At 52.2% G+C, this 12,166-nt stretch overlaps 5 protein-coding genes across 5 annotated transcripts; 3 read left to right on the top strand and 2 right to left on the bottom strand.

Moving 5' to 3' along the window:
• Positions 1-521: 521 nt before the first annotated feature.
• J4E88_005291 (uncharacterized protein) lies at positions 522-1,235 on the top strand (the record flags this gene model as incomplete). The annotated part of the gene is made up of 1 exon (XM_049398931.1): positions 522-1,235. The coding sequence occupies one exon, from the start codon at positions 522-524 to the stop codon at positions 1,233-1,235; it is 714 nt and encodes a 237-aa protein (XP_049255611.1).
• Positions 1,236-2,622: 1,387 nt separating this feature from the next.
• J4E88_005290 (uncharacterized protein) lies at positions 2,623-4,070 on the bottom strand (the record flags this gene model as incomplete). Its single annotated transcript, XM_049398930.1, has 3 exons — positions 2,623-3,473; positions 3,719-4,011; positions 4,066-4,070. 3 exons carry the CDS (start codon positions 4,068-4,070, stop codon positions 2,623-2,625), a joined length of 1,149 nt encoding a protein of 382 aa, XP_049255610.1.
• A 632-nt stretch (positions 4,071-4,702) lies between these two features.
• Positions 4,703-5,822, top strand: J4E88_005289 (uncharacterized protein; the record flags this gene model as incomplete). Its single annotated transcript, XM_049398929.1, has 2 exons — positions 4,703-5,683; positions 5,733-5,822. The coding sequence occupies 2 exons, from the start codon at positions 4,703-4,705 to the stop codon at positions 5,820-5,822; spliced, it is 1,071 nt and encodes a 356-aa protein (XP_049255609.1).
• Positions 5,823-7,579: 1,757 nt separating this feature from the next.
• Positions 7,580-9,284, top strand: J4E88_005288 (uncharacterized protein; the record flags this gene model as incomplete). Its single annotated transcript, XM_049398928.1, has 3 exons — positions 7,580-8,003; positions 8,502-9,209; positions 9,271-9,284. The coding sequence occupies 3 exons, from the start codon at positions 7,580-7,582 to the stop codon at positions 9,282-9,284; spliced, it is 1,146 nt and encodes a 381-aa protein (XP_049255608.1).
• A 368-nt stretch (positions 9,285-9,652) lies between these two features.
• J4E88_005287 (uncharacterized protein) lies at positions 9,653-10,720 on the bottom strand (the record flags this gene model as incomplete). Its single annotated transcript, XM_049398927.1, has 1 exon — positions 9,653-10,720. The coding sequence occupies one exon, from the start codon at positions 10,718-10,720 to the stop codon at positions 9,653-9,655; it is 1,068 nt and encodes a 355-aa protein (XP_049255607.1).
• Between the last annotated feature and the right edge of the window lie 1,446 nt (positions 10,721-12,166).

Raw genomic sequence — 12,166 nt, 5'->3', positions numbered from 1 at the left:
GCGACCAAGCCAATTGTGACGCTTCCTTAGGACGTCTGCTATTAACGGGTTGTCTGTGGTGAAGACGACGGTGCGACGGGGTGGGTGGATGAGGTATTGTATTTCGTGTGAATGGCGGTCATTCATTTTGATTGGATGTATGAGGTTGCCGAGGAGTGGGACTTGTGCAGGTGGGTGGACAAACGCGAGTACGTGTTAGAGATTCCATGCAGTCTCTGTGCGTTTACGTTCGGAGTTGGTGACTTCAACGCACAGTGTACTTTCACTCATATAGTTGACCTGGGCCTGCTAATATTAGAAAGCCGCAAGAGGTCACACATATGTGCGTGAATGCTCCGAGTGCGTAACGAGAGAGAACTCTCACGATCCGGGCATTCAATCGGTGAAGGGTAACATTTCCCTCTACCCCTAGTTTTCCATCGTAACACTCTAAACCTCAATCCGTATCTAACTCCCCTCTATCCATACCCCGCTACCCAAGCAAAACACCCAAGATCAAAACCCCCCTCACAACAGCAACCATGGTCCTCATCCTCAAAATCCCACCCTACTACCGCTCCAGCTCCTACGTCCTCCACTACAACCGCCACCCCACCACAACAGCCCAATACATCCTCCTAACCCCCGCCTCCTCAGAAACCCTCACAACGCGCAACGCCGCCATCGCAAAAGACTGTGCGGCATGGGGCTGGCGCCTCTACAACACCGACCGCTCGCTCCCCAAGATGGAGAAGTGGTTTGCGAAATACGAAAAGCTTGCTAAGAAGAACACTTGGGACGACGATATTTGGGTTATTTGGCAGAGGGAAACTGGGCTGAGGATTAACGGGGAGGATGAGAGGAAGAAGGCGGAGGCGGAGGCGGCTAACGGGAAGAGTAGGCTGGAATCTGTTTTGAACAGCGCGAAGAAAGCGCACTGGCGGGTTTGGGGTAAGGATACGTGGGTTGGGAGTGATGAGCAGAGACTGAGGATTGAGCACGGTCCTAGGGAGGAGAAGAGGATGAGGAAGTGGGCTGAAGAGCAGATGAGGGAGATGTCGGGGCTGCTTGATCCTTTTTCGGATGTTCATGAGGTTATTGGAGAAGATGATGAAGATGAGGACGAGGAGCTTCTGTCGGGAGGGCTGAGAGGCGGTGGTGCTGACGGTGGCGATGCGAAGGCGACTCCGGGTGGAGAAACTGATGGGATGACTGCGGTGGTGCTTCCTCGGCATGCTTGGTTATCTCGAGGCTGAGGTTTGCCCAATAACGCTGGACGATAGGCAACGCCGTAATAATATTATACTACAATACTCCTTACATCCATCCGTGTCTAAACACCTCACTCCCCAGCTTTCTCCCCATCCACCCTCCTATCTCCCCCCTCCTTCCCGCTCTCTTCCCCCCTCACCCTCTTCATCTCCTCCACTCCCTTCGTCAAATCCCTATGCACAACCCTAATCTCCCAGCTATCATCCTCGCTCCACTTCACTTTCCCCAATTGCTCCGCAAAAGCCACGCTTCTGTGATGTCCACTTCCACATAAACACCCCACTCGTACTATCGCCACTTCCTCTTCCCTACTAGCTCTTACATCCTTGATTTCCATGAGCCGTTTTATATCCTCTTCAGCGCGGGTGACTGTGTCGCTAAAAGACTCGCGCTGCATGAGCTCATCTTGCAGCGTCGAGTCGAGCCCCGTGCATGTCTTCCGCGTTTTTTGCGATGGGTTCTCTGTCACGCGGCAGTCGTATTCCAGGTCAGGCTTAGGGGATGGTGGTGTGAAGCGGTCGTAGGAAGTTATTTCAAGGATTGGTCGTTGCCTTTTTTGGGTTTGAGGGGGAAATGTATCTTGATTAGAGTCTTTGGCCGCGGATAGTTCGCCTTCGGTGGGTGGAACGAGTCGTGTGTTTTTTACTTTCGAGGCGATGTCTGATAGTATGGCCATGTTGTTGATGATGGGCTGACTGAAGACGGGAGCGACACCGAAATTGCGGTCAATATTGCTGTTGGTGGGATATGTGTAGACAAGACGGTTCTTCGATGGACGATTGCGTATATGTTATAGCGGGAAAAGTTCTATGATGCAGGTTTTGGTGACGCTCGTTTAGGTAAGAGGTCGCGTGCTCGGTGCGGACAGGCTCAGGGTCTTCTGAAAACTCCTGCTCCATTGGCGCATGCATATGACGTTGAGCGCCGTGGATCCACGGACAGACCCGCGAGTGCCGTGCAAGGTGCGTCATCGCCAGACACAGCCGCTTCAGATGTCGCGATGATTCGCTAACAATTATGACGACCTTTTTTGTCTGTTGGTCTGTCTGCAGCCACGCCAAGTGATTGCTGTTCTATCTAGCTGAGCGTCTGTTTGAGAGACGAATTGGACGCTTACTGCACGTAGTGAACAACGGCCGTATCAATTGCATGGTCAATCTACGTTGAAGAAGGGTTGGGAAGCCATCAGAGGTGAAAATGCAGTGTGTAGATGTTTGAATTCATTTGTGCGAGACATGCCTAGGCGTTGATCACAACACACTCCATCGACATCTTGCTCGCCCAGCTCCATCTCCTGTGCAACATCTGTCTTCCAATGAACTCACACGCCCAAGATCATTTATATGCAACGCTCGTTGCTTCGTGGGTCAGTTATTCGCGAAATCCTTCACCGACTGCACTCCTACCACGTCGTAAACCGGGTGGTGTAGTCGTTGATCCATGCGCGCGCTTGTTTCCTGGCCCAGGCTTAACCCAGTTGTGTCCAATAACTTCCTCGTCGAGAGATCTTCCTGCCGACTGCGGCGCATATCTTGAGAGACCTTTTTCGGCGGCTTTGTAGCCTTCTTCCTTGCCTGAAGGAGTCGGATGGAGTTGCTCGTCGGACAAAGGACCTTCCGCAGTGCGTTGGACATGGCCTGCTACGAAGCCGGGGGCGGACTGAGTTTCGGCATGAGACATCGGCGGATGCTGTACAGCAGTCGAAAAATGTAACTTCAGTCGTCGAACACATGACTCGAACGTTGGCTTGCCGTCGGGGGCGGACTGAGCTTCGTCATGAGCCGTCAGTGGATTCCGTACGGTAGTAGGAGCGTGTGAGTTTACTCGTCGAACAAATGACTCGAATGATGGCTTGTTGTCGGGTGGCGTTTGGCCTTGTGACGGAACGACCTCGTCTTGATAGTACAGACCATCTGTTTTGTTGAAGAGAGCACCCGGAGGTGCCAGTTCGGAGATACCCGCCCGCCAGTTTATGATGGTAGAAAGCGAAACGACTGTGATTCTGCACGCCACGGCAGATGGCGTAGTAACATAGCGATACTTCACTATCCTTCCCGGTGAATCTACCCGGTACTCGCGGTAGAAGGCCTCCATAGGTATCTCAATGGAAACGGGGTCGTAGGGGATGAAGTTGATAGACGGTCTTGGTGGGATCTGCTGACTGGGCAGATACTCCGATGGGTCGCAAAGTGAGGGCATTTTCGGATTGGCCCAACAGTACGCTGTTGTGTTTTGTGATAAGAAGGGAACTGTAAATAGATACCGCCTCCGTTGAGACTAAAGAATGTAAAAGCAGTATGATGTAGTCGTCAAGCGTGTTGGGTTACAAGCGAAAAAGGCTTGATGTTTATTATTTACTACTCAATTTAGCAGGGCCCAAAAACGAGAAGGTGAGATCGTACCATAGATGACGTTTGGTGATGAAGGCTGTGACTACCATGAGAATCCACCAGCTATCAGAGTGCACCTTCCTCCCGGTCGTTGATCTTGGACAACACACTCTTATCGATGTCATGCTCCGCCAAATGCTCGACGGCGGCTTCAGTTGACAGTCGTTTGCCCTTCTTCAGCGACTCAAGTGCTCCCTTCGGCTTGGTCCGCCGCTCGAGCTCCTCGATCCAGTAGGCTTCAAGTTGGCCGCGACGCCTGTCGGAGAGGAACTGCTCATCCTCGTCTTGCCGGAACGCCTTGCAGAATGCATCGCAGAAGGGCCGTGATTCGCACACCCACTCGAAGATTTTGAAACAGTCCATGTAGATCCTCGGATCGTTGGTGATGTATGGCTGCAGGACTCCGGGCACATAGATGATGTACGGCATCGTAACTTTCCCAGGAGCAGTATTGGTTGTTGTAGTTAGTAGGTGTAGCTTTGGCAGTGGGATACCTTGCGGCCCTTTGATTGCTAAAAGGTAATCTTAGACGAATGTAATTAACTGTTTGCTAAAGTGAGAGTACTATCAGTGAGAACACCGAAGATCGGAAACTACGTGTTGGCGTTGAGTGAGTCTGGCTCTTCAAGTAATGTGCAGTCACAGCGGAGGGTGAGTTTGATCAACGTATCGTGACATAGCGGGCCAGATCATCGTTATGGGCGAGTGGCATCCGATGATTGCAGATTCCGTAGCAAACGGAGCATTACACCAACCGCTTCATACCGAAGCAGTGAAGGCGATTGCGGATGGATACTTGCCATGGTGTTGAAGTGGGTAAAAGCAGTCGTCCGGCTGTTCCTAGATTCCAGAGCAGCAGGGTGTGAGATGAATACAGTAAAACCCATGCAGCAGTGTAAAGTCATGGCAAGAGTGGTTTGGCGCGTCGAAAGGTGAACGCCTGGGGAGGGATGACGGGCTAGCCCTCCAATCTTGGCGAATGACTCAATCGCGAAGCACCCCTCCAAAATGTTGCAGGCCAAAAAGTTGACGGGAACGACACGCTGCAACCAACCGCCAAGATGAGCACCGAATCAGGAGTCAAGACACAGTCGACGTTCGACATTGTAGCGACATACCGCCGCATCCTCAAAGATGACCCGGAACTCACCATGCCCGTCGCGGCCATCGAGGCGCTCGTAGAAGCCATCGCGCAGAGCTCCGTCTCGACCGTCGCAGAGACGCTCGACCTGCTCGAACGCCATACCGCCGCCCTCAAGGCCTCTATCGCGAACCCAATTTCTCTCTCCGCCGGCACAGATCTCTTCCAGCGCTACCTCATCACGACTCTCAACCGCCCGGCGAGCCTGAACCTCGGCCCCGACGACGACTTCCGCGCGATACGCAACCACCTCCTCTCCAACGGCAAGCTGTTTGTGGACCGTGCGAAACAGAGCAGGGAGAAGATCGCGAGTTTCGGCAAGCACTTCATCCGCGACGGCGGCACGGTGCTCACAAATGGAGGATCGCGAGTAGTGGGTGCACTACTGCGAACGGCCGCCGAGTCGAGCACTCTCCGGTTCAAGGTCATATACGTCCTGCCCTCGTCAAGCTCGTCAGATGCGAAAGAGGGCCTCCAGACTGTCGCCGACCTCCGAGAGCACAATGTACCAGTCGCCACAATTCCAGATTCGGCCGTCGCCTACTCACTGGGTAAAGTCGACATGGTCATTGTCGGGGCTGAAGGCGTCGTCGAGAATGGTGGCATCATATCGCGCATGGGCACGTACCAGTTGGGCGTACTGGCTAAGAGCAAAGGAAAGCCCTTCTACGTGGTCGCCGAGAGCCACAAGTTCGTTAGGCTATATCCACTCAGCCAGTTCGATCTGCCCATTGAGCAGAAGGTACTCGACTTCAAGGTCGCAGAAGAACACAAGCCGGAACACAAGCCCAAGAGCGACGAAGAGCAACGGAATGTCTTTGACGAAGCCATCGCAGACATGACTGCGAAGCAGAGATCGACCGTCGTTCCGCTCGACGCTCATGACGCTGTCGACTTTACGGTACGCTCTGCTTACTTCAATTATGACCCCATCCGCTAACCTGAACTAGCCGCCCGACCTGATCTCCGGCATCATCACCGAGTCTGGCGTTCTCACTCCGTCTGCCGTGTCAGAGGAGCTGATCAAGATATGGTTTTGAGCCCTCCCTGAGCATCAACTCCTCACCCCACACCAAATACAAACCCTCCATCGCGACGCACACGCCGGACATACACGCGTTTGATGGTTGCTCACATTCGTGATAGGAACTATGTGGAAAGCGACTCTGTGACTCTGCAACCTTCACGCCTTCGCCGCAATCGGCGCATCACGTCCTGAGACTGCGAACCGCGCGTTACAGGATATCGCGCACCTCAAACCTCGCTTTAGAGCGTCTGAAGCTGGCTCTATCGCATAAGAGGACTGAAGAACGAGGAAACGGCCAACGATAACGACGTCCCGTAGAATGGTGATGCGCCGACGATAACAACCTATGATACCCAATAGACATATTCATTGGCAACATGTCTTCGCTCTGTTCAACATTCAAGGACCGTCCTTCTGGTAATGACATATCTGAAGTGTGAAAATACTGAGCGTGAAGTATGGGAAAATGTTGACGTCAGTAGCCAGTTACCTCGACGATGAATGCACCCGACAGCGTACAAAGCCTCATGGCATCTGCTAATTTCTCACCGCCACACGACGCTTGTAGAAGATGCCATATCTAGTCCAACCACCCACGCAATCTATCGAAGCTTGCGACCCGCTATTTACCTACGTGCTTGACGACCCTGTCCCCTCCGAAATACGGATACTCGAGGACCTTCAGAAGCGGGGCTGGGAAGTCTCCGTGCATTTTCACGATGATGCGGTTTATCTCAATGCTACAAAAGAGATCGGAAAGGCGATAAAAACGATACGGCGCAGGACGCAGATGATACATGGGGACATGGTTGGGGACAGTCCCAGGTTGTCTCTCGAGGAGATGTGGCAGAGGGAAATGACTAGCAAGCCGGAACAAGGGCTCTACGATATTAAGGCGAAGGAGGAAGTTAACGATGCAGCAAGCATAATGTCGCGAATGACAGAGCAGAGAGCTTGGGTGCGTTGGGCTGATGAGGAGGCCGAGAGCGCCAACGTAAGCGATCCTCTGATATAGAAATATCAGGAAGACCAAAATATGCAACTGATGAACCCAGACAGGTAGTGCAAGCCACCGATAAACAGTCCTACCTATTGCACGCTCTGAGTTTAGAAGACTATGAGGACTCAGCCATCGACGTTAACGAAGGGCCTGCTGGCAGCCCCAGTACGAACATACATACTTACAACGCATCTCGTTTTATTGAAGAACACGAACCCGACTGGCATACATCTGTACCACGTCACTCTAGCCAACGCGCTGCGCATCAGCCTGCAGGTCAGGCAACCTCATCATCCTCTATGCCTTCTACAATCTCTCCTTCTTCAGAAGCCCCATTCGGTCTCATGGGGATGTCAGGATACTGGTGTCCGCCCGTTCTTCAAGCCCGGCCACAAAAGAACCCTCAATCTCAATCCATCGCACCAAGCGCTGTGGTTCCACCACGAGACTCGAAGGAGACTCGGAAGCTCAAGAAGAAAGTTACCCGCCGTGACTCAGAACCCTCGGTGGGGAAGTATCTGCCACTTGGGTTTGTCAGGCCCCTGTCTTGGGTGAAAGGAAAGCGAAGCGCAAATGAAGGGGCCAGTGCAGATGCAACCGCACCAGATGAGCAACAAACCACCGCTCGATCAGAGAGTTCCTCTAGCCCTTATCAACGCACCACTCCCACGCGTTCTGTTCCGAACATTCACCTGCAAGAGTATTCCTCTACCTTCCTTCAACCTGAACCACGTAACATATCACCCGCCTTTTCTACCACCTCCAGTCTCATGTTCCCTGGCCGTGAGATAACCCCAGAAGCCTACTTCCAGCGCACGAACCGACCCCGGAAGAATCTACAGCCCCGCCAGCTTACACCACCACCAGGACTAGAAAACGACCCCTACATGTGGCAAGTGTGGGATCGCGGCCGTAAAAGGCAGCAAGACAAGACTGATCGTGTGCTGGGCAAAGACAGCATACATAGATCAGATAGTGGCAATGCTAGTTGGTATGATGGGTTTCAGAAGATGAAGAAGGAGGTGGAAGCAAAGTTGGCGAAGGAGGAGAAGAAGGCTGAGAAGAAGGCTAGGAAGAAGAGAGAGAAAGAGGAGAAGGAAGAGCGGATACGCAAGGAGAATAGGGAGAAAGAAGAGCGGATACGCAGAGAGAATGAGGTGAGGGAGGCTTTGAGGAAAAAGGGTGATTTCGCAGGTGGGTACCTGCCACGGTATGCATGACCACCTCTACTTACGTGCATAATGTAGGCATAATGAATACCTGGGCAGGTTGATGCTCGCGGGCGGTGGGACTATGTCGTCGCGGTGGTTGTTAATGACTCGGGAGGTCTTGATCGAGACCATGGAGGAGTGCAACACCTAGGACGACATTTTACAAGCCTTCGCATCTGCGAAAGCTTATTCAGTTGTTCTCTCTCATGTATTTATGAATATTAATATACGAGACTTATTCCAAGAGCAAAGTTCAATCAATAACACAATCCCATCTAACCAGCTCGCAAGAGGTTAGTGCCGGGCGTTGTTGCCTTAGGCCTAAGCGATCCTTCGGACATACCCAGGCAAGTACAAAATCTGCGCATGCCGTCAATTTACTAATGGACTGTTTCTCCCAACAAAATCACCCGATATCTGACCCCGCACCCTTCTACTGACACTATCTCGTGTCCAAACGCAATGATCCAGCAACCCAAAGACATACTACGAGACCTAATCATAACAACGGATGGCCAAGCCGAGGAGCCATACTCCTATCACGAATGGGGCTACACCATCTACCGCACATGCTACACGCCAGAATCTCAATCGCAATGGGAATCTCTAATCGAATCCATCCAGCTAGGGGTCGAAAAATCCCTCCCTGGGTCGCAAAACGATGAGCCACCGACAACATCTCAACTCCTACGCTCCCTCCTACGTCTAGACTTCCGCTCCGATGCTTCCCTGTACGACGGTCTTAGTATCGAACAGCTTCGCCAGGCCTATCTCAATTCACCAGAAGATTCCGTGCCGCCACCGAACTTCTACAGGAGCGACCGTGTCTTCCTTGTCGCTGACGCGGAGGTTTTGCTGGATCCTTACTTTCTGCCGGAAGAGAACGAGACGCCAAAAGTACCCGTTGACAATAACCCAAGCGACGACGCAACTTCCCAAAGTGTGCAGAAATGGCAATATCAATACCACGGCTACAGCAAAACCTCTGGTACCAAGCGAAGATGGCTCAAGTGTGTCGAGGTGGACTGCGTTGCTGCGGATCATCATCCAAGGAGAAGAGGTCAGGGCCTCGGGGACCGTTACTTTGGCTGGTTCATGGTGACGGCGGAAAGTGTGGTGGAGCTGTGGGAGGTTTTGCTTGATCAGGATGTCGAGGAGATTAAACCTAGATTGGTTGATGTGATGATTTGTAAGTGCATCATGCCCTACTTTTGTGTTATTGTTGAACACGCATGCTAATGTTTGGACAGGGGGAGGGTATTGAGGTTTGATCGAAAGTTGAGGTTATGATGGAAGGCTTTGTGTCACTTTTGCGGCTCTGTTGGATCCTACGCCCTCGATTTTGATATATTCAGGTTGCTAGTAGTCATGGAAATTATTGGAGGCAAGAATGTGGAGAGAATGTATTCTTCATATGGCCGGCTATCGAACATAACTACGTCCACATGGTTCAGTGTGGCCTCCTTGCTACATGACATGTAGGTCATCTTTGGGCTGATCTACGTATGTAACCCTCTAGGAGCAATACTTTGCGCCTTCACCAGGCTTAACGATACCCATATCGATAAAAGCCGAGTAATTCCAATAGTCTCCTTGCACTCCCTCGCCAGCTACCGGCACATTTCCGGAAAACTATGCGGTCCAATAAGCGCTACCCCTAGTGTACTTTGCAAAGGCGTACAGCCCAGTGTTCAAATTCTTCTGACGATTTGCAAATTTGTTGTCCGCCACCGTCTCAATCGACCATTCACCGATGAATACAGGAAACTTGCCATCTCCTGCCGATGCCTTGGCATCTGAGCAGATGTCTACGCTCACGGTATCAGAGTCTGTTGGGCGGCCAGCGAAATAGTAGTTGTGTACGTCGAAGACAAGGTTGGTCGACGCTAGGAACTTGGGAGACCAGAACGCTTCACCTCTGAAGCTGCCTTGGAACATTACGGGTATGTTTTTATTCACGGCTACTGTTTTCGCAATAGCCGCGTCAATGTACTTCTGTACCCATGCGACACCGTTGTCTGTCAACGCGGCTGGTGTGCCGAAGGTTGTGATGTCGCGATTGTCCACCGGTTCGTTGATCGGCTCTAGAGTGTATGATTGCGGAGTTCCAGAGGATTGAATGAAAGCCAGTGCAGCGTCGACAGCGCGTAGGGAATAGTCGAGGTTTGTGGCGTTATTGAACCAACCGAAGCGGCCTTCGCCTTCACCAAAGCCCATACCGTTCACTCCACCTGGAAGCGAGTGAATGTCGAGAATGATGTGCATGCCGTACTTTGCGATTGCGTAGGATGCGATGTTCTTGAAGAACCGAGTTTGTCCGCCGCTGTAGAAGTTACTGCCAGGAACCTTGACCCATGCAGCGTAGGTTGTGGGAATCCTCAAGACGTTCACACCAGCAGTGGCTAGCTTGTCGATATCGGCGGGTGTGATGAACGTAGCATAGCGACGCTCTAGTACAGGGCCACATTGCGATCCCAGTTTGGCACAGCAGGTCCACTCATCAGTCGTGGTACCGCAGTTCTGCGACCACCAGGCTGGGTCAATAACGGCTTCTTGGGCAAGCCATCCACCAAGGTTGATGCCGTTGGCTTTGAAGGTCTTCCAGTTGAGGTAGGTGGATGCCTGGCGCTCTGTTGGACTGGCAGTGGTAACAGATGAGATGGAGAGGAGGAATGCGACGATGGTGTTGAAGGCGATCATGGTTGATGTTGTGGTGTCTGCGTTCCTGGCTGAGGTTGGACCTTCTTAAGCATGTTGTTGCTGGTCTTTATAGCTCATCGGTACACCCATTGTTGGCCTCTCTGTCCAGCACAATATGCACCACGACCTCGGGTCATGGCGACGTTGAAAGTCGAGCGTGAAATGTGGAGCCGGTCGACCTAGCTACCTAGGGTTAAGAGCCAAGATGGTAGTATGATCAGGGCTAGCAAGTCTCAAGCCCGTTCAAGACATAGAGCCGTTGATGACTTTACAATTGACGAGGTGTTTACCCCAGGTTCCACCCCGGACTTGACCCCAGACTTGGCGCCATCTTGTGGGTGCATGAAAGTGCCTTAGGTCTTCTAGAGAAGATGACCCGAGCTGCGACTACATGGTCAGTCACTATCCGCATGGGTCGTATTGTCCCGAGCGACCTGGTCTCCACGTCGGGTGGTGTGAACGCTACGTAGCCCACATCCCGATATCCGCTTCGTTCCGTTTGCGTGTCAAGGGGATGCATCCGTCTTTGATGATGACACGAATGACAGCGAGATATCGTCTTGGTGTGCGATGAAACGCACGTAGACGACAGTTGATCTAGGGAGGCAATTACGCAACGGCCATTCGTCGTTACCTAATTAGTCCTGCGCTCGCGGCGCACCCCTTGGGCAGGTCTCGGCGCCCGAGAGGGTAGAATCTGTAACGAAAATGCTCATGATAGGACCGTTGTATAGCAAGTGCTCTGCCAGTGCTGTAGGTCGTGACATCAGGGAGTTGACGGATTGAAGTTCGTTCACAATGACGAGCCCGTGTTTTGGTGAGCCGTCCGTGCGTTGTCTGAGCCGCTCAACCAGCCAGCGGCCACTCTAGCCCTTCACATTCTCACCCTCTTCGTTATATCGATGCTATGGCTTGTATATCATTTACACCCTCTGAAGCTCCAATTGCACAAGAAAGCCCTCGATAATCAATGCAAAGCCATGGGACGTGACCTCGCGGCTTCAAGGTTGTCTGTCGAGCGTCGAGAGTACAGCTCACACAGCGAATTCATCATTGCGACGGGCAAGGCCGAGAAACGAATGCTTCACATCCTTGGGGAACTGAAAAGATTCCAGTTAACTCACAAGATCCACTTTAGCTATCAACAATGCATCCAACGCACTGCCTTGGAATGCTTCCCTGGTGACTGCATCCAGCGCATGCCTACCTAAGGGTTCGTGGGAAGGCGACACCCATATGCCCTTTCTAAGTGCGAGAGAAGAAACGATCCACGCCACGCTCGTATTCTGCATCCGTACTAAGTTTGATCTACAGATCTACTGCTATGGGAAACCAAGCTTCGTCAGCACTCGGTCTTGTACGCCCAACTGCAGTCGCGCAGCCGACACCATTACAGCTGACCGGACAGATCAGTAAAAGGACGCACCGTTGCTCAAATAGAGATCA

The sequence above is a fragment of the Alternaria novae-zelandiae genome (assembly GCF_023758075.1).
Source record: "Alternaria novae-zelandiae strain BMP 2774 chromosome Unknown scaffold_9, whole genome shotgun sequence".
Taxonomy (NCBI): domain Eukaryota; kingdom Fungi; phylum Ascomycota; class Dothideomycetes; order Pleosporales; family Pleosporaceae; genus Alternaria; species Alternaria novae-zelandiae.
This window is presented reverse-complemented; position numbering and strand designations above follow the sequence as displayed.